Here is a 20,043-nt window from a genome sequence, read left to right on the forward strand (position 1 = left end):
ACTGCTGATAAAAACAGTACAACAAAACAGTTAAAACTTTATTAAAACCTCACTACACAGCAAGTGTTCAATTCTTGCAGCCAACTTGGCCGAGATGTTGACAGAGATTACCCGCTCTGGTTTTCGGCTTCGTGAATTTGGTTGTCAAACCTCAGTGAGACCACAATCATGTGCATCTTGGTCGCGATGGTGCACAGAGCGCTGTAACGCGAACTTCAACACACTTCAACTCGCTCTGCTCCTGGATGGCCGTCGGAATGTCAGGGGAATTTCTGACAAGTCAGAAGTGTCTGTTGTCTAACACAGTAGCTCGTATCCTCTTCGTATCACGAACAATACCACACTGTCAATATCATTTTCTTCGCATTCTTTCGCAGTCATTTTATGGTGTTGGGGATTTTTGTTTTTAGACAGTGAACGGAGACAGGAAGAACTACCAACCTCCTGTCTCCGCTCTCTGCATGTAGGTCTGAACAAAAATCCCCCACCCACACATGTAGTGCTGTGCCAAAGCTGAGCATTCAAGTCATGAGCCAGAGCTCTCCTGTGTGGACGGTTACCAGTTCCCTCCGTGCGCTTTATGCTTTGGAGGTTTTAAAACCCCTTTTCAGTCACCACACCGTCACATTCTTTTCTTCACCGCAGGCCTCCAGAAAGTCTTTTAGGATGTTGTGACTTCTGTTTTCTGGGACATCTGGTAGCGATCTCTTGAGTTGGGGGCCGAGACAGAGACCGGAGACCAGAGACAAGAAGAACTTACCAACCTCCTGTCTCCGTTCTCTGCACCGTTCTCTTCATATCACGAACAATAACACACTGTCACATCATTTTCTTCGCCGCCGGCCTCCAGTGAGTCAGTTTATGGTGTTGGGGATTTTTGTCAATAGACATAGAACGAAGACAGGAAGAACTTACCAACCTCCTGTCTCCGCTCTCTGCATGTAGGCCCTGACAAAACCCTCCACTGTCACATGTTGTGCCGAAGCTGATCACTCAAGTCATGAGCCAGAGCTCTCCTGTGGACAGCTCCCTCCGTGCGCTTTACGTGTTGGAGGTTTTAAAAGTTTCAGAGATTTGAATAAAAAAAAAAAAAATTATTTTTATGGTGTTGGTGTTTTCTGTTTTCTGGGACATCTGGCAGCGATCTCTTGAGTGGGGGGCTGAGACAGAGACCGGAGACAAGAAGAACTTACCAACCTCCTGTCTCCATTCTTTGGACTTAGGTCCTAACAAAAGCCCCTACTGTTACATGTAGTGCTGTGCCGAAGCTGAGCATTCAAGTCATGAGCCAGAGCTCTCCTGTGTGGACAGTTACCAGTTCCCTCTGTGCACTTTACGCGTTGGAGGTTTAAACAGTCCTTCTCCGCCGCCAAGCCGACGCGTAAAATAGCTTTTCGTGGATAACACAGCAGTTTTGTCTTGAGGTTGTTTTTCGATGTAGATATTTAAAAAAAAAAAAAGTTCAGAGATGAGCACGCGAGCATCAGAGCTCGCAGATCAGAATCATTTAACTGGTGCAAAGGGAGGGTTTCCTCTCAGGAGAGAGAGGAGGGATTAAGATCACAGCCAGCTCGTTTCTCTCAGGCAGAAGGGCAGATGTGAAACGCAGAGGCTTGCCTTCAACAGGCCTATCGCCACTGAAGAGGGGTAAGTGCTGGTGGGTACAGCCTCTGTTGGCTGCAGTGTCTAGTCCAGCCCATTGCCAAGTCTGCAGCACAGTGGAAGGGAATTCATATGTTTTCATAAAAGTAACTGGACGATGGAGCAGCGCGTTTCGTGAGCTGTCCAAAGAGGCCAATGACGTGAGGGAACGTGTCCTAGTGAATCTGACTTTTGGGCATATATGGACATCTCAAGAGAAATGTGATTTGATTGGTGGAGACTGATGAAGAGCTCCGCTCTCGAAATAGTCTGCGTCACGTATAGACACTCGAGCAAAGTTCCCAACAGAACTGACTTCAGTGAAAAACACGACACACCCTCACAGTGAAAAACACAACACACCCTCACAGCAGCCCTGAATAATTTCGTGCCCCAGGCAAGATTTTAGCTGGCGCCCTCTTGCATCTCAGTCAATTTCACAATCAGTTTCCATACACTCACACATAAACTGCATGCATTTGTTCAAGATTTTATTTCTTTTAAGTCAAAAATGTCACACCAAATACAAACTGAAAAAAGAAACAAGTGATAAAAATACAATATAAATGAAGCATTGTGCAAACATATTATCTCTCAGCCTCGGAGTGCCTTCCCTCACTTACTATTGTCAGCCGCTTTGCAAAACAACTCCTTCCATGTTGCCATAGCCTCTTTTGATTTTTTTCCCATTGATTAACACTCTATTACAAAAGTCATGTTGACAAACTCACAAATGTGTTTTTGGGAATGTGTAGCTGCCGTTTTATTCAAACGGGTCCTCTGTGAACTACCTCTCATATCACTTTGTCAGAGGAGATGGCCAGTCAGCAGGTCTGTTGGTGCCTTTAGTCCTGATGCTGTGCCACTCTGCTGTGCTGAGGTAGAGGGACAAGAGCACCTGATGCTGTGTCACTGGGCTGGTGGTGAAGAGAAGTATATATAACCACTGCATGTTACATTTTAATAAAATAAAAAAAACAGCCTCTTGATGTGTGCTATACATAAGATTAATACAGACTAATAATGAAAATCCAATGAGGTTCATTCAACTTTGTTGTCATTGCAATACAATTCAGTCTAATCAGAGTGCAAAATATGTATATGTATATAAATGATATGGGAAAGTTAAGGTGTGGAGTATGTGGAGTATGAACAGTAATACACTTTAACTGCACTTTAACACTGATGTAAAACAAACTGTGACACAATAAATCAAAGGCTTACAACTACCCTATTACAAAGGGGATGAAAAACTAATAGCATTTTAACTAACATTCGAGCAGGAAAACACAGCCAACAGGAAAAATAACACCTGAACAGGCCTAATGTTAACTTTACAAACGTCCCTGATGAATTTAAGGTGGAGTAACATTAACACATGTTGACTCAAACTATTGACTGATTATCAAACAATGCACAATCTGTTGGTGGGGGAAGCAACAGGTTACTGGAAGAGACTGTGGGCAGAAGATGGAAGATAATTTAGATGGAGGGTTTGGCTGCATTTATCTACCAGAATCTGTAGGTAGAGTCAGAGGTGCAGGTTTCTAGTAGAGGACTCAGAAGTGCAAATTGGAGGACATGGGTTGCAGCAATCTGTCTGAATTCACAGGTGGAGGTTGCTGTGGATGTTGCTGGCAGATGCTGTAGGTGGAGGCTTGTGACAGTAATCTAGTGATGATCTTGTACACTCTATGTGGGATTGTCCCTACAGAGTTAGTCATTGGGGACCCGTGAGCTCTGAGTTTTGGAGTCCTTAGGGCCACAACCCAGTCTAAGTTTAAAACTGCAACTCCCCCCATTTAATTAGAACTGAAGAAGCTTCTCAGATGAGAGGTGAAATGTCTTCAAGAAACTGGCTTACATTTGGTTGCCTACGATACAAAACTTAGAGCCACCACGACCTGGATGACTGAGAACCTCCATCAATATGATTTAGGAGTTATAAATAAAAGCAAGAGTTTATAAATGCTCTACCACATCTGCACTGGCCAAAAAAGCTGATATTGTTATTGAGTATAGTTAAATATACAGAACATGCAACACAGAAATGATAAAAAAATATATATATCTGCGACCATCTGACCACCTACAAAGTTGTTTTCCTGACAAACACTGTAGGAAAACTGACTTAAAACACCAAAACCCAAAGTGTATGTAACAGTGTAAAGTGAAAACACAGTTGGATTAAACAAAAATGGTCTATTTCGATAAACCATGACTTGTAATTTTGCCATACAAAATGAGAGTCTTTTTAAAGGACTAGGACTCAGATTATTGGATTTATCCTATTTGGCACCACCACGGTTCAAAAATCTGGATTCTTCTCAGCACACAAATCAGTGAGAGCTGATAAGTTTCTCTGAATCTGCTGACACTGACCGTCATGTCAATCACATGAAACAAACAATAAAATAATAATGGTGTAAAACTTCTTAATGTCTAATGAAAAAAATGAGAGAAAATGAAATATTTCACAGCAGAGGGACACAATCAAAATGAGAACAGCTGACTGAAGCCAGAAATCGGAGGTGCAGTGAGGTCTACGTGATACAAGACGCACTACATCTCCCAGCATTCCAAGGGGTGCTTGGAAAAGACTGTGGAAGAGGAGCACAGTGCTGGTAAATGGATGGATCATGTTGAGGGACATTTTATTACAGATGCTCAGGTTATTATATCTGCTGCACAAATGCTTCCTATTCTTTGACTTCCATGTTGCTCAATTGGTCGCTGATCTCATCAAAGTAATTATCAGCAAAGCGAAGCATCTGCTGGACAGCGCAGAGCAGCAGGATGTCGCAGTTTGGATCCAACTCCAACTCCTCGCTGTAGTTCTTCACCGGAACAACACAGGACAGAGGCACACCGAGCCGAGTGCTGACCTCCTGCATCTGGATCACCAAGAATTCAGATGAGGGTGATTTATAGTTGGGGAGTTTTCCCCCAAAGATTACAGAAAAAAATGCAGACTTTTGTCAAATCACAGCTAAATTTGTTTTGATTTGTCCTTTCAACTTTTGAAAGGCTGAAACGATGATGAAACGATTGACACCAGCTGAGTATTACAGACACTAAAGGACAGACTTTGACTAGTATGTCAGTGAAATGTTTCAATTGAGCTACAAACACAATACAAACCTGAAGTACAACAAATCCTGTGGCAGTATAACATCCTCACCTTCTGCCTAATGTAGTAACTCCTATAAACGTTTCTCACGTCCTCCGTCACCAAAGGGCAGGCTTCGTCTACTTTAGTGAGCAGGACCAGCTGAGGAATCCCTGAAAGCACCAGAGAGAAAGAAAATGTCCAACATTTACAGACTTTCAGGTATTAAGTGGTCAAAATATTGGGACACCACTTTTGAAATACTTGAAATAATTTTTCATTGTTTCTAGACTACCGACTAGCATTTCTGAAAGACAGAGAACTTTTTTGTGGATTGTTAACAGAAAGTAGTGCACATGCCATGGACACTGCTATTCTCAGTACATTGTGAAAATGTACAGATTTGAAGAAGAGTAGACACCTGGAGGTCGCTATGTATTGTATTAATTTAGTTATAATTCAGACACCCCCCAAAAAATACGAAATAAAGTAAAATAAAGTGCACTATGTGGTAAATAAGGAGTGAACTGAGACACAGCCTGTAGAGTCGTTAGGTCACATCCAGGAAACACAGAACGATCTCTCAATCAGCATTTCTTTCTTTGGTCTTTCTGAAAAAAATGTAGCAAGTTCCTGAGGAATACTCTCTGTATTCTTCAACCAATCTGCGAGGCTATATCTAGATCATTTTCTTCACATTTAGCTCATTTTCCCCACAGCTGAGACATAAACTGTAAAAATGGCGTATATAGATCTAAATCTTAATGTTAAACATTCAATATTCACGCTTGTTCTATCACTGATTAATCTAAGTTGAACAGAGCTACAGTATATAATGTTTATAGCTAATTATAATTTACAACTTAACTGTTACTCCACAGCCTCCGCTACCTCTGCTGAAGTGTTGCTGAGCTAATGTTTATCTATCACACATACAGGACCTGCTCTGCTCACTTATACTGTGTCTCCTTTGAGACATGACTGTTCTTGTACTCTTTGGTTTCAAAATAGTGTATTCATTTGACCAAGTACCGTTTCAGGATGTATTATACACAGTCGGAGACCTTAGCTCGATATAGCCAGCCAAATCTTCTAAGACTGGCAATGCAGACGGCCACACTGAGCTAGACAGCAGCTGACTGTTCAACACAAGAGCCACAGGGTGTCACTCAGACTCAGACTCAGACTCAGACTCAGACTCAGACTCAGACTCAGACTCAGACTCAGATGGCCCCTCCAGCCAGCTGATACTCATACTGACTTCTACAGAAGACATTTCTTCTAGGTCGTCTGAGAAAACTCATTTTGAACAGTGGCCCTAACCTTCTATTGTAGTCTTCAGTATAAAGAGGTGGCAGTGGGACTAAGCTGACTGACCCATTAAGTTGACCTTTTTGCGGGTCGCTTCCAGCTTCTCCTCCATCTTTGTGGACATGATGGAGACGCTGCAGGCATCAGTGACATAGGCCACACAGTGGATCTTGTCCTTAAGGTCCGAAGACTTACAGTAGCCGTGGGCCTCCGAATGCAGCGGAGCTGAGGGGTTGAACTAAGACAAAGAGTTGAGTGGAAAGACGGAGACAGTTTGAGTTAACTAAATCCAAATCAATGGCTCATATATTCAATATCCTGCTCCATGTAACAAAATGATGTACCTGATATCGATCTGGCAGATGACCTTCAAGGATGTTGCTGATGTCATCAGTAGCAAGCCCAGACCCTGCGTTTTCCTCCAGTCCCATGGTATCACACAAGATGATTGGCAGAGGCTTTCCTTCTCGTCCAGCTTTCAAAGAGTAGGAGCGAAACTGTCTCATACAAAGTGAAGGAATAACAAATCACAAAAAACAAATCAGTCACCACAAACAGAAATCATTAACCATCAGGAACTGACCTGTGTGGTGAGGCTGGTGGTGGAGATGCCAGAGATGGCCTGGCTGGTGACGTGGCCTCTGAATACAGAGTTGATAGAGTTGAAGAAGCTCGACTTTCCAGCTCCAGCTGGTCCAATGAGCAGAACCCGAACCTGGGACACAGAGCTGACTGACGGCTTGTAGCTCTTAATACTCTCTATCAGCTCTGTCCTCATCCTGCAGGAACAAGTAACTAGTGTAACAAGAGTAGCAGTCATGATTGGCATATTTATGATGATTTGTCAAGATATGTAAGGTAAAAACAGAACAGCACAGTAAGCTGTCAGTATTTTGCATCCATCATTTTAAAATTCCATGTTTATATTTTACCAAGTCAAACCTGGTAAACTATTGTGTAGTATATCAGATACAATGAAGCATGTTAATAGTTTTGTGAGCAGGACGGCAGCTCTCTCCATCTTACTCAGATTCCCAGATTACAGTCCTCCATGGCCTCTCCAGTTCTTTGGTCTCTGTTGAAGAGAACATACAAATTTTACAAAACAATGATCTCATCAAACTGTTTAAAATGAAAGAAAAAAATACTACATACACAACTTTGTTTTCTTGTGAGGAGTTTACACGACTCATTAAAAAAAGAATCATTAATATCACACAGATTTTTGTATTATACACCTTCTACTGTTTAGGTTGACTCATGCAGATGTAATATTGTGACATTTTGATTTACCATCAGATTTTGGACAACGAAAAATAATATGATGGAATCACACACTAGTGGACCACAGATGGTAGGGATGCACTTATTAGAAACATCTTGAATACTGTGCATCATGTACCACTCATAGATCTGTCACGATAATGCATCAAAATACAAAATCTGTTTATTTATAATGAACTCACCCTCCACTTGATAGACTTCACACTCAGTCAGGTTGAGGTTGTTGCCATGCATCTCTGCAGCACTGAAGTTGTAAAACTTTCCTGGATTGTTATAGACAACAGGCTTGCTTCCATGGACAAGAACCAATGCATCTCCAAAATGTGGACCATCGTTATTGATCATTTTCACTGCATTAGCAGCACCAGTGACTGGATATTTGAGGAGCTTTTCTCCACTGAAAGTGAAAAGAAAGGCCTGGTCATCATACACAAACTGTCCAGACTGACTAAAAGGTTGTTTGGTGTAACCTCCGAACACAGAACCAGAGGCGTTATAGCCCACAGACACTGTGGGACTGCGGGTGTCACATTGTTGGTGGAAGGCTGCTCCGGTGAAACCATGGATGCTGGCCTTGTACAGCAGCTGGAGTCTGACTATCCCCAGCTGGGAGCAGATTGTTCCCTGCTGGCTCTTGGTCAGCCGTGGGTTCATAGTGACAGTTGGTCTGCTGAAGTGTGTAATGGATGCTGAATGAGCCTTTGATGGTTACTCACTTTGGTGTCTAAATGTAAAAAGAAACATGGATGCATTAAAATGCAGGATATCTATATTTATTGAGTTTGGTTAATTCCCCTTTGGTTAACCCCTTTTATGTATCATCTAATTTGCATCCAGTTTTTAAAAAAAAACAAACTGTAGATGGAGAACTTGTCCAGTTGCTACCTTGGCACAGATTCAGACAAGAACCATAAATATATCCTCTCATCCTGACAAAACCCCCTAATACATCAACTGAACAGTTAAATCACCTTTGGTTTACACTCACACCGTGAAAAACTGCTATGGTTTTCCATTAATCTTGGAAAATTCCGTTTTACTGTAATTTCTTTTTTAATTCCTGCACAAGAATTTCCCTCGGGTTAGGAATTACACAGTATATAGAGTAATAGTTTTTAGCAAAGGAGTTAATTTAAACTGACATCTTCACTAACATCATTAACATCTGACATGCAGCAATAATATTGAGCCTTAAGTGTTTTTATACTTACCTCCTTCTCTTCTTGATATTTGAGGAGGCTGACCAGCTCTCACAGTATTTACTTTAAGGAGATGTTTATCCAGAGTGTCAGGCAAGTGCTGTGCTTTCTGCCAGACAGTCAACATAAAGTGAAAGTAACCAACACAGCATTACAAAAATTTCCTGTGTGCTCTCTGTAGCTGCTCCTTTCAGTTTCAAGATGAACCCTCTGATGAAAATCTAATTAGATTTAATTAGATTTGTGCCGAAAGAAACGGAACTTCTTCAATGTCAAACAAAAATAGGAATTTGTGAGAACATAAAAGTAATTTAAAAAATAAATCTTAGAACTTGCAATCAAATGATTTGTCAAATAGTGTAAAGTATTTTACAGTATGTCTTTTACTCGTCTAATAATTAATTTCTTTGGTTACGGTACCCTCTGCTGGTCTCTCTGCAGTTCTGCGTTTGCGCTCCCTGACTTTTTGTTTGCGATTTTAGCACAAACCTCTCAGGTGGGCGGGCCTTTTCAGCAGAGCGTTCCCATTGGCTAATTAGTTTTTGACTGACACAGCTCAATAGGCTCTGTGCTCTGGAAGGTATGTGTAGGTAGCTGGCGCGCTAAACGACCCTGACTTCACGGAGAGAAGAAAGTGACCACTAAGACGACAATAACAATCCACATCTAGAAAAACTGATGAAATGTACGTACATATATTGTCTGTGAGTGACATTTTGTTGATTTGTGTTGAGTGTTAAGTAATACGTAAAGAAAAGCAGCTCCAAGATAACTTCTCTGGTTACTTTTCAAAGGTCAATAAGGATCTCACTAAATGCCTACCAGATGTGTTCAATTCTCTCACACCAATTAGGCTTGCCAATGTAATCAGTATTTATAAACCGCATACTAGTCTCTATATCACAGTCATGGTTACAGGCTACACAATTTTATATATCAGACTGAATTTTTTTGTAGCTAAATATCTTATTCAGATGTTAAAAACGTGCATGGTTCAAAATAAAACAAATGTAGCTGCATTTTTTATTTGATTATTTGTTTGCAAAAGTTAAAATGAAGCAATACCTTCTGGGAATATGAAGACTGAATCGAGTAGACCACGTCTGCGTGGGTGTGGGAAGTTGGAGATTGGAAGCTGGAAATTGACTGAGATTAAGCTAGCAAAATATGAATTGAGGCATCAAGAGACACAAAGGGCGAGCAGAGTAAATGAGAGAAATCTAAGAGAGCACTGTTGGCTGGCAGTGAAAAATGCTGCAAACTGACTGAGTTGTTTTCAAAATCAAGTGCAGCTTGAGCTAGCACTAATGTTAGCGACACAGCTGAGTCAGCACACCTGGGAGAAAGACAGGACAGTGAGGAATATGAGCAAGAGGAGGATGAAGAGTTAGACATGGATAACTGCATGATGGTTAGACATGTTTATATTATGGAGAGGCTGGCTCTGATGATTTATTAATTTGTTTTATGCATTGGGGTTGTGCATTGTTCTGGTAGAGACACAGGGAAAACACCTATTCAGAAAAAAAACAAAGCGAGGAGAAGAGCAACTGGTCGATGTGCAGTTCTGCGTGTATGCAAATCTTCACACAGGTGCAGAAGGTAGAGTCGGGATTTTCCATAATAAAATAGCAGTGTCAGCAGAAATAAAGAAGAATAGGGATTGGTTGAGGCCATGATGCCCTAGAGGACACTCCCAGTTTTCTGTGTTAAAAAGATGATGCTCATTGCTGTGAACCTTGGGTCCGTTTGTTTTTTTCACAGATTTTGTCTGTGTCTGTTCCTGTTCTTTTTTTTGCCAACAAATAAAGTCCTACTGCACTCAGCATTGAAGACTCCTGGTGACTCTTTGATCTTTGAAATCTTTTGGACCACCTGAGAAAAGTGAAGTAGATTTAAGACAGTGACACTTGCTCCTGAAAGTACTGCACGTCTTCATTTAGATTTAAATGATCAGATAGGACCAGAGACTCATCCTCGGGTGTATCCTGATCTGATTACAGGACAACAAATAAGTGCCATTCAGAAAGTCAGACACTTGTATGAAAATAAAAATATTTTAAACATGCTTGGTGTTTTCAAAACATTTTTTTCAAAAGAATCGATGTTTGTTTGTCCAGTGTGTTCCATGTTTGTTGTTTTGTTGAGAAGACAGCAATATTGCTTCTTTGCTTCCTGACAAGCAGCACCAACAAGTTCTCCTCAGAGTCCAGCTGAAAAAATTAGAAGCCTTTTCATTATCAGTATGACAACTGAGGGGATTAGAAACACCAAAACTCACAGAAAGTATTTTCATGGCAAAAGTGTATACTTCACCATGTACTCTTCTTACTACAACTGGAAATCATAATTATGGCCCTTCTCCAATACATACAGCAGCATGACAATAATGCGTTCCTAAAATATTGAGTTTGTGTCATCTCCCCCGTTAGTTTCATCTCATATGTCCTCGTATTGTCACTTCTCTGCATTTGGTCCAAAATGTAACACACGGATAATCATTTTATTTTGAAGGGTATTATACGTAGCCTACACTTCAGCTGCCTTGATAGACACACTTTAACTTTCATTTTCCCGTCCGACCAAAAGAGTATGCCATTGTTACTGCAGTGAAAGAACACACACCATGTTGAAAGACCACAAGTTGAGTTTGTAGTTCATCAGCTTCCCTCTCACTGGTGGACACTGAGCAGCTCCTGAGGAGGACACACTGCACCAAAAGCACAGAAAGCAAGAAATGACTGACAAAACAGGCCCTGCGGCCTATTTATTAATGTTTTTAAAAAACTATTTCGGAGCATGAATGGTATGATTGTTGAAGGCAGCTGCCAAGTTACAGAAAAATCCACTCAGCTATTTTCAGGGATGCAGAAACAGGTTGTGAGTGAGATTAGTGGTATGACTGTGTTTAATAACAGTTTGCTGTACCAAAGTCCAGTGATAAAGCGAGGGAGTGTTCTTCAGCTGGTCTGAATTCAACAGTTTGCTGTACAGTAACTGTCTGACCTGCATTCAGATTTTTGTGTATTCATGCAAGTTGAGTTTCTCTTCAATCACAAATGACTACACATAATTTCTGATTTAGGGGCACTAAGTGCTGTATTGTAGGAAACTGGACATGTTTCTTGAAGACATTTCATCTCTCAGGCTTCTTCAGTTCTAATTGCCTGGAGGGGAGTTACAGGCCTTTACACTCAATGTGGGAGGGATGAGAAGTGAAACGTCTTCAAGAGACTGAAACACGTCTAGTTGCCTACAATACAGCTTTTAGAACCACCATGACCTGGACGACTGAGAGCCTTCATCAACATGATTTAGGAGTTATTAATAAAAGCAAGAGTTTATAAATGCTCTGCTACATCCGGTCTGCCCAGCAAGAGCTTTTATTGTTATTGAGTGTATTTACAACAAGAAGGTAAGGTTATGTACAGAACATGCAACACAGAAATAATAAAGATAAGCAAAACATACAATAAACGGATAATGGTGCCAAACTTCATGAGGTCAAATGTAAAAAAAAAAAAAAAAAGAAAGAAAATCAAATATTTGGGGACACAATCAAAATGAGAACAGCTGACTGAAGCCAGAAATCAGAGGTGCAGTGAGGTCTACGTGATACAAGAGGCACCACATCTCCCAGCATTCCAAGAGGTGCTGGGAAAAATGAGGAAGAGGAGCACAGTGCTGGTAAATGGATGGATCATGTTGAGGGACATTTCAATACAGATGCTCAGGTTATTATATCTGCTGCACAAATGCTTCCTATACTTTGACTTCCATGTTGCTCAATTGGTCGCTGATGTCATCAAAGTAATTATCAGCAAAGCGAAGCATCTGCTGGACAGCGCAGAGCAGCAGGATGTCGCAGTTTGGATCCAACTCCAACTCCTCGCTGTAGTTCTTCACCGGAACAACACAGGACAGAGGCACACCGAGCCGAGTGCTGACCTCCTGCATCTGGATCACCAAGAATTCAGATGAGGGTGATTTATAGTTGGGGAGTTTTCCAACTTTGGATGAAACAATGCTTATCCTTCACCAGGTAATTTTTTTTTTGACTGGCTTGTCAGTTAAATGTACCAGTGGAGGCCTAAAAACACAATACAAACCTGAAATAAAACAAAACTTATAGCATTTACTCTTCTGTATTAAATCCTCACCATTTCCTTGATGTAGTCACTCTTATAAACATTTCTCACGTCCTCTTTGACCAAAGGGCAGGCTTCGTCTATTTTAGTGAGCAGGACCAACTGAGGAATCCCTGAAAACACCAGAGAGAAAGAACATCTTCAAAGCAGTTGCAGTTTAATCAAAATTCTAAAAAAAATAACTTAAAGGGAAATCTATGTCTCTGAAATCACTGTCTTGTTTACTGATTCACTATTACCTATATAAACACTAGAATCAATGGTCCTATCCCAATGTCCCCCTAAATCCTTAAATCCTCACATGACATCAGGTGGTTAGTGCTCGGGTGAGAGCGTCTGGAACAGGTTGAAATGGTTGGGAGGGAATGGGACAGCACTTTGTGATGTTTCATTTCAGCTTGTAAGTTTGAGACCTTTAATCAGATTTTTTTTTAAATACATTCTTGACCCTGGGAAACCATTGTAACCTTATTGTCATTTAACGTTCCAATTGCAATAATGATCTTGGAATTGGAGCAATTACTCTCCAGTCAGCAGGGAATTGTGTTTTTAGACACTTACTAGTCATTGTCGTCTTGCATTGTGGGACAGCTAATTTTCCCATTCCTGTATGTATATTAACTGACCCATTAAGTTGACCTTTCTGCGGATGGCTTCCAGCTTCTCCTCCAGTTTCGTGGGCATGATGGAGACTTTGCAGGCATCAACAACGTAGGCCACACAGTGGATTTTGTCCTTGAGCACTGGAGACTTACGATAGCCGTGGGCCTCCGAATCCAGAGGAACAGAGGGGTTGAACTGAGTCACACAGTTGAGAGGAAAGACGGAGACAGTTTAATGTTAACTAAAGCCAAATCAATAGCTCATAGATTCAATATCCTGCTCCATGTAACAACATGATGTACCTGATATCGATCTGGCAGATGACCTTTAAGGATGTTGCTGATGTCATCAATATTAAGCCCAGACCCTGTGTTTTCCTCCAGTCCCATGGTATCACACAAGATGATTGGCAGAGGCTTTCCTTCTCTTCCAGCTTTCAAAGAGAATGAGCGAAACTGTGTCGTACAAAGTGAAAGAGTGGCAAATCACAAGATGGTGACAGGGCAGGAAATACATTTTCAAATCAATCAGCACAAGTGGAAATCATGAAATGTCAGGAACTGACCTGTGTGGTGAGGCTGGTGGTGGAGCTGCCAGACATGGCCTGGCTGGTGACGTGGCCTCTGAATACAGAGTTGATAGCGTTGAAGAAGCTCGACTTTCCAGCTCCAACTGGTCCAATGAGCAGAACCCGAACCTGGGACACAGAGCTGACTGACGGCTTGTAGCTCTGAATACTCTCCATCAGCTCTGTCCTCATCCTGCAGGAACAAGTAAAGATAAATATTTTTTTTTCATTGACTGAACAGCTTGTTTGTTGTTTTTAGCCTGGTTGAGATTATTTGTGCACTGCCAGTTAACCTCCATGATGGAGGCAGTCATGTTTACAGGTAAATCTATGAAATTAAGATTTGTACAAAAACACTACAGCACAGTAAGTGAAGCAGACATTCTCACCACATAATGTTTTGCTTAGACGCTGAATCATATTGTATCATCTACAACAGCTTGTGAAGTCAGGCCCTATGGTGGCCCTGAGAAAAAAAGTTAAAAAAGTTAAAGTTAAACTCTCACCAAAAAGCAACCTAGGCTTTATTTGTGAATGTATATGAGTCAAACCTTCGTGTAAAAGCATAATTACAACGAAAGAGGCACTTTTAAGATTTACTGTAGTTTCGTTTTCGGGCAAGCTAATTTTCAATTGAGTGCATGGGGCTCAATTACATGGGGCGCCCTTTTTAAAACACTAAGAAGGCTCGACACAACATGGAACATTGCTTGTAGTATCACCAGGGTATCTACACATGAACACGAGCTTTGAGAACATTGTTTGCCACTGTCATGGCAGACAAAAGGTGTTGATCCCAGAGTGCGACCTAACAGGTAGGAGGTCCACCATTACTCTCCCACCTGTTAGGTCACACTAGACTAGGTTGCTTTTTGGCGAGAGTTTCACTTGAAGATTATGTGTCTGAGGTCAATAAAATATACTGTACTATAATGAAGTATATTAAAAGTTTTGTGTGCAGGACGGTGGCTCTCTCCATCTTACTCAGATTCCCAGATTACAGTCCTCCATGGCTTCTCCAGTTCTTTGGTCTCTGTTGAAGAGAAGTACAACTTTTACAAAACAATGATCTCATCATATTTGCTAAATGTATTGACCATATACACAACTTTATTTCTTGTTTTACTTTGTGATGGGTTTACATTCACTTTAAATCCTTAATCACCTGTGGGCCAACATAGTGTTGTGATGTCTAAGGGAAGGAACAAAACTGATTTCTAATGGATTTATGACAATATCAAAAACAATTTATTTACATTGAACTCACCCTCCACTTGATAGACTTCACACTCAGTCAGGTTGAGGTCGTTGCCATGCATCTCTGCAGCACTGAAGTTGTAATAATTTCCTGGATTGTTACAGACAACAGGCTGACTTCCACTGACAAGAACCAATGCTTCTCCAAAATATGGACCAGAGTTACCTATCATTTTCACTGCATAAGTAGGACCAGTGACTGGATATCTGAGGAGCTTTTCTCCACTGAAAGTGAAAAGAAAGGCCTGGTCATCATTCACATACTGTCCAGACTGACTGAAAGGTTGTTTGGTGTAACCTCCGAACACAAAACCAGAGCCATTATATCCCACAGACACTGTGGGACTGCGGGTGTCACATCGTTGGTGGAAGGCTGCTCCGGTGAAACCATGGATGCTGGCCTTGTACAGCAGCTGGAGTCTGACTCTCCCCAGCTGGGAGCAGATTGTTCTCTGCTGGCTCTTGGTCAGCCGTGGGTTCATAGTGACAGTTGGTCTGCTGAAGTGTGTAATGGATGCTGAGAACACTGTTGCTGTTTATTCACTTTTGTGTCTGAAATACAAAAAGATGTACACAGATTCATTAAAAGTACAGGATCTAATGTACAGTGCCTTGCAAAAGTATTTACCCCCCGTGAACTTTTACACATTTTGTCACATTTTAACCACAAATGTAAATGTATTTTATTGGGATTTTATGTGATAGGCCAACACAAAGTGCTGCATAATTGTGAAGCGGAAGGAAATTGATAAACAGTTTTTTTTTTTTTTTTTTTTACAAATAAAAAACAGAAAAGTGTGATGTGCAAAAGTATTCATCCCCCTTTACTCTTTTAACCTTAAATAAAATCCAGTGCAATCTACAGGACAATCTTGGAAGAAAACCTGCATCTGCAAAAGACTTGAGATTGGGGTGGAGGTTCACCTTCCAGCAGGACAACGAGCCTAAACATACAGCTACAATGGAATAGTTTAGATCAAAGCATATTCATGTGTTAGAATGGCCCAGTCAAAGTCCAGACCTAAATCCACTTGAGAATCGCTGTTCACAGACACTCTCCATCCAATCAGACTAAGCTTGAGCTATTTTGCAAGAAAGAATGGGCAAATATTTCAGTCTCTATATGTGCATCACTGGTAGAGACTTACCCCAACAGACTTGCAGCTGTTATTGCAGCGAAATTTGGTTCTACAAAGTACTGACACAGGGAACGAATACTTTTGCACACCACACTTTTTTGTTTTTTATTTGTAAAAAAAATAAATAATAATAATTAAATAATAATAATTAAAACCATGTATCAATTTCCTCCCACTTCACAATCATGCACGACTTTGTGTTGGTCTATCACATAAAATCCTAATAAAATACTTTTACATTTGTGGTTAAAATTTGACAAAATGTGGAAAAGTTCAACGGGTGAATACTTTTGCAAGGCACTGTAGGTTGACTTAATTTCAGTCATAGAAAAGGTCTGTGGTGTAAATACTGAATTCTCTCAGTGAAAATTATTAGTGCTAAAAAGAAGATAGAAGATATAATTACCAAAAAATGCAAATTTTGATATAATCATCACTACACTACAAACAACAACAACAACAACAACAACAACAACAACAACAACAAAAAACCACCAATGAAATAACCATTATAAACTAACCCATACTTTAAATTAATTACTTCATCCTATATATTTCTGCATTGGGAATGAATGTCTTCTTGTCTTTTTAAAACACTGGATGTCCTGCACATTTAACAACCATAGCACAGATTCTGATGGCAACTATTTTCATTCAAATGAAAAGACAAGTTTGCCACACCTTGACAGTTCCTTCCTACATTAGTCATACAAATAATTTTCCATTTCCTGGAAACGATTTGCCACACCCAAGCTATTACAGACTGCAGCCGCGATACTAACACACAACGTTTTTTGTCAAATGTGTTTGAACATATTTTCACTATTGCCAATTTATTTTAGAAACAAATTAAAATCGTATTAATTGTTTAATAATTACGTATTTATGTTGTCACAATCGGTTTAAATCGATAAACAGTTAATAATTATTCTATCAATATATCTATTTGTAAGGTTAAAATAAAACAAATCAGAAATACATGGAGTGATCAACACTCTCCAGTTTTGGGGGTAGGCTGTAATCTGGACAAAGTAAATTCTAAGTTTAGAAATAAGGTACACACTAACCTGTAACAGTAACCTGTAAACATAAACTTAGTTAGAATTCTGCCACACATTTTAATTCACTAAATCAAATAAAACCGTCATAGATCACTGACTAAATAGAAAATCAAAATATTAATCCTTATATGTTTGTCATCCTTACCTCTTTCTCCTGTATATATTTGAGGAAGGAGCAGTGGGTTTTGATGATGCGTAGGCACAAGTGACGGAACTGCTGTAGGCGGGTCGTATGCCATTTGACGGACCTGGCAGAAACGAAACCGGTATTGCCTTCAAAATAAAAGTGAAGTTGGTGTCGGAATACAACAATTTACTGTGTGTTCTGGAAGCTGTAAAAATCCTTTGTTTTTTAAAGTGTGTTTTCTGTGTAGCCCCCCCCAGTGAGGCTTATCTCTTTATAAAAGCAAGGAATCTCTGTCTGTGTTTCTGTGTGTGCCTAAAATATCTCTGCAGATCAGGATCAGACTGAGCTGAGATTTTCAACATGGCTGCTGCGTGGTTTAAGGGTGTCCAACATTGGATTTGTTTGGACTACAATGATGCCATTAATAAATTATTTCATATAGTATTTACCAGTTCCGCTGGCATTGTCAACCATAACCACCATAGCTACATGCGCACCAATCCGTGGATATTCATGTGTCGCTAGCTGCTAGCCCAACCCCACAGCCCACCACCGGAGTTGAGGGCTGTACCGGCAGGTCCAAAACTGGACTTATGGTAAATAATGTCTGCCACGCTTTTTCGTGAACATTGCCGTCACGTTTGCTTTGTGTCTGGTGCAGGAAGAAATGATAAAAACTGAGTTTTGTCTCTAAAGTGTCCAAGCTGCAAGTTTGGTTGATGAGGAACAGGGGAAGTTGCGTGAGGGATGCCGGCGGTGATACAGACAGCGACAGAGATGGCGAGTGTTGAGAGTTGAGAGATTTGTGACATATATCGTGTTCGGAGTGTATAGTTAGTATGTTATATAGTGTAGTATGTTTAGTGTGTAGTGTTGTCATTTTTGTGTTGTGTGAGCCAAAACAAGGAGGAGACTGCTGAATGTGGAACAGGCAGTTATGAGCTGAGGAGCCCTGAGCCTGAAGCATTGCCTGCATTTAAATGTAAATAGTTACATACAACTTATGCACAAATCTAGCAATCAACAATTTATATTTGCATTATAACTAATAAAATTGGTTCATTAAACATATTTGTGGTTTTCACAGTAAAAAATCTAACTTTATGTTATTTTGTGATTTTAGGTCCATTGTGTTAATACAGTATGTCAAAATGAAACAAATAACTGTACAGTCACACGTGAGGTTGTGCTGAAAATAATGACACCAAACAAGGCAAGATAAATAGTTTTTACAGTGAAATATAATAGTAAAATCAAAAGTAGTCAAAAACGGCCAATTATATCCCTGATGTCCCACCTTCAAACACAGCCTCATTTGGCCATCCATGAAAAAGCTACTTAACCTCCGCTTTTCTATAGGAATACATAATTTCTACGGGCAATGCACTAGTTGTTATAAATCAGGGCTGCCTAAAGTTTGTAGAATTTATTTTATCACTGGGTTTTTAAATATATTTGTCATAATCTGAGCTGGTAGGCAGTGACAATGAAGAAAATTTAGTCATTAAGAGAACTTGGAATCCTAGCACCATTTTGCATTTTAAGAAGAAAGTAGGTGTGTGCTAAAAGGAAACGTCACAAACTGCAGTGCCAAAAGGCTACCATTTTGGGCCCTTGCAGACCCTTTCTCTCTCAAGCAATATTATTTCTACCAGCTGATCCCAACAACATAGCAGGTTAGAAGTGGCCTTGCAGTCATTGATCTCATCAACGTAATTATCAGCCGAGTCGAACATCTTCATGACGGCACGACATGACAAAGTGTGGGAAGGATGCTGAATGAACCTTTGATGTCTACTTACACAAAGTCACATGAATAAAAAAAGGTTATATATCTTGATTAATTGAACTTAATTGATCTCCCTGGATAACTAGATTAATTTATCATCACAGTCGCACCCAGTGTTCAAGGTTGCACACAGAATGGGGTTTCTCAGAGACTACCTCCAGAATTTGGGAGTGCAGAGGATGAAATTGCCTGCCGGCAGTCCTGACCTCAACCCCGTTAACACTTGTGGGATCAGCTTGGATGTGCTTTTCGTGTCAGAGTGACCAACACAACCATATTGGCTGACTTGACAAATGCTGGTTGAAGAATTGGATGCCATCCCACAGCAGTGTGTGACCAGCATGAGGAGGAGGTGCCAGGCTGACTTTGGAGACTTTGTATGATTCTTCCAAATGCTACTGAGGCTCCTGTTTGTTAAATTGATAAATTGTTAAATTACCAATATGTTATGTTTCTTCAGACTTCAATCATCCCATCCACCAAACAATACCAAACAAGAGTCAATAGCAGAATTAGCTGTTTGGTACGGAACTGTGAAAAACAAACAAACAAAAAAAAAACTTGTGTGCACGAGAAACGGCATTAAGTTTGTTCAGATGTTTCTATTTTTTCTATCACTTTTTTACTGAGAACTGTTCAAAGTCATAGTAGTTGCTATAAATTATGTTTCTAAAGCTAGGTGGTCCGTGTCACATTACCATTACTAAATTGGAAGAGAGAATATTGTACATTTTACAGTTGTATATATCAGAAGATGTTCCCCTGGAGAGCTAACTGCATTAAGACCTGAGGCAGCTGTGTATGAAA

At 40.3% G+C, this 20,043-nt stretch overlaps 2 protein-coding genes across 7 annotated transcripts; both read right to left on the reverse strand.

The window, feature by feature from the left end:
* Nucleotides 1–4,278: 4,278 nt before the first annotated feature.
* LOC119028533 (interferon-induced protein 44-like) lies at nucleotides 4,279–9,915 on the reverse strand. 3 transcript variants are annotated; one of them, XM_037114646.1, is made up of 10 exons: nucleotides 9,610–9,904; nucleotides 8,557–8,653; nucleotides 8,062–8,069; nucleotides 7,528–7,742; nucleotides 7,088–7,136; nucleotides 6,645–6,840; nucleotides 6,406–6,558; nucleotides 6,128–6,299; nucleotides 4,823–4,923; nucleotides 4,279–4,535 (listed from the first exon to the last, which is right to left on the reverse strand). In XM_037114646.1, the coding sequence occupies exons 4-10, from the start codon at nucleotides 7,688–7,690 to the stop codon at nucleotides 4,341–4,343; spliced, it is 1,029 nt and encodes a 342-aa protein (XP_036970541.1). In that variant the 5' UTR covers nucleotides 7,691–7,742; nucleotides 8,062–8,069; nucleotides 8,557–8,653; nucleotides 9,610–9,904; the 3' UTR covers nucleotides 4,279–4,340. The 3 variants fall into 3 exon arrangements, with proteins under 3 accessions (XP_036970541.1, XP_036970539.1, XP_036970540.1); XM_037114644.1 differs by having other exon boundaries at nucleotides 7,528–8,069; nucleotides 9,610–9,915; XM_037114645.1 differs by lacking the exon at nucleotides 9,610–9,904 and adding an exon at nucleotides 8,965–8,983 and having other exon boundaries at nucleotides 7,528–8,069.
* A 1,985-nt stretch (nucleotides 9,916–11,900) lies between these two features.
* On the reverse strand, nucleotides 11,901–18,012 carry LOC119028531 (interferon-induced protein 44-like). 4 transcript variants are annotated; one of them, XM_037114641.1, is made up of 9 exons: nucleotides 17,897–18,012; nucleotides 17,466–17,568; nucleotides 15,131–15,672; nucleotides 14,848–14,896; nucleotides 13,861–14,056; nucleotides 13,598–13,750; nucleotides 13,319–13,490; nucleotides 12,705–12,805; nucleotides 11,901–12,501 (listed from the first exon to the last, which is right to left on the reverse strand). In XM_037114641.1, the coding sequence occupies exons 3-9, from the start codon at nucleotides 15,600–15,602 to the stop codon at nucleotides 12,307–12,309; spliced, it is 1,338 nt and encodes a 445-aa protein (XP_036970536.1). In that variant the 5' UTR covers nucleotides 15,603–15,672; nucleotides 17,466–17,568; nucleotides 17,897–18,012; the 3' UTR covers nucleotides 11,901–12,306. The 4 variants fall into 4 exon arrangements, with proteins under 4 accessions (XP_036970536.1, XP_036970535.1, XP_036970537.1 ...); XM_037114640.1 differs by lacking the exon at nucleotides 17,897–18,012 and having other exon boundaries at nucleotides 17,466–17,601; XM_037114642.1 differs by lacking the exons at nucleotides 17,466–17,568; nucleotides 17,897–18,012 and adding an exon at nucleotides 16,005–16,022.
* Between the last annotated feature and the right edge of the window lie 2,031 nt (nucleotides 18,013–20,043).

This window comes from Acanthopagrus latus, chromosome 11, assembly GCF_904848185.1.
Source record: "Acanthopagrus latus isolate v.2019 chromosome 11, fAcaLat1.1, whole genome shotgun sequence".
NCBI lineage: Eukaryota > Metazoa > Chordata > Actinopteri > Spariformes > Sparidae > Acanthopagrus > Acanthopagrus latus.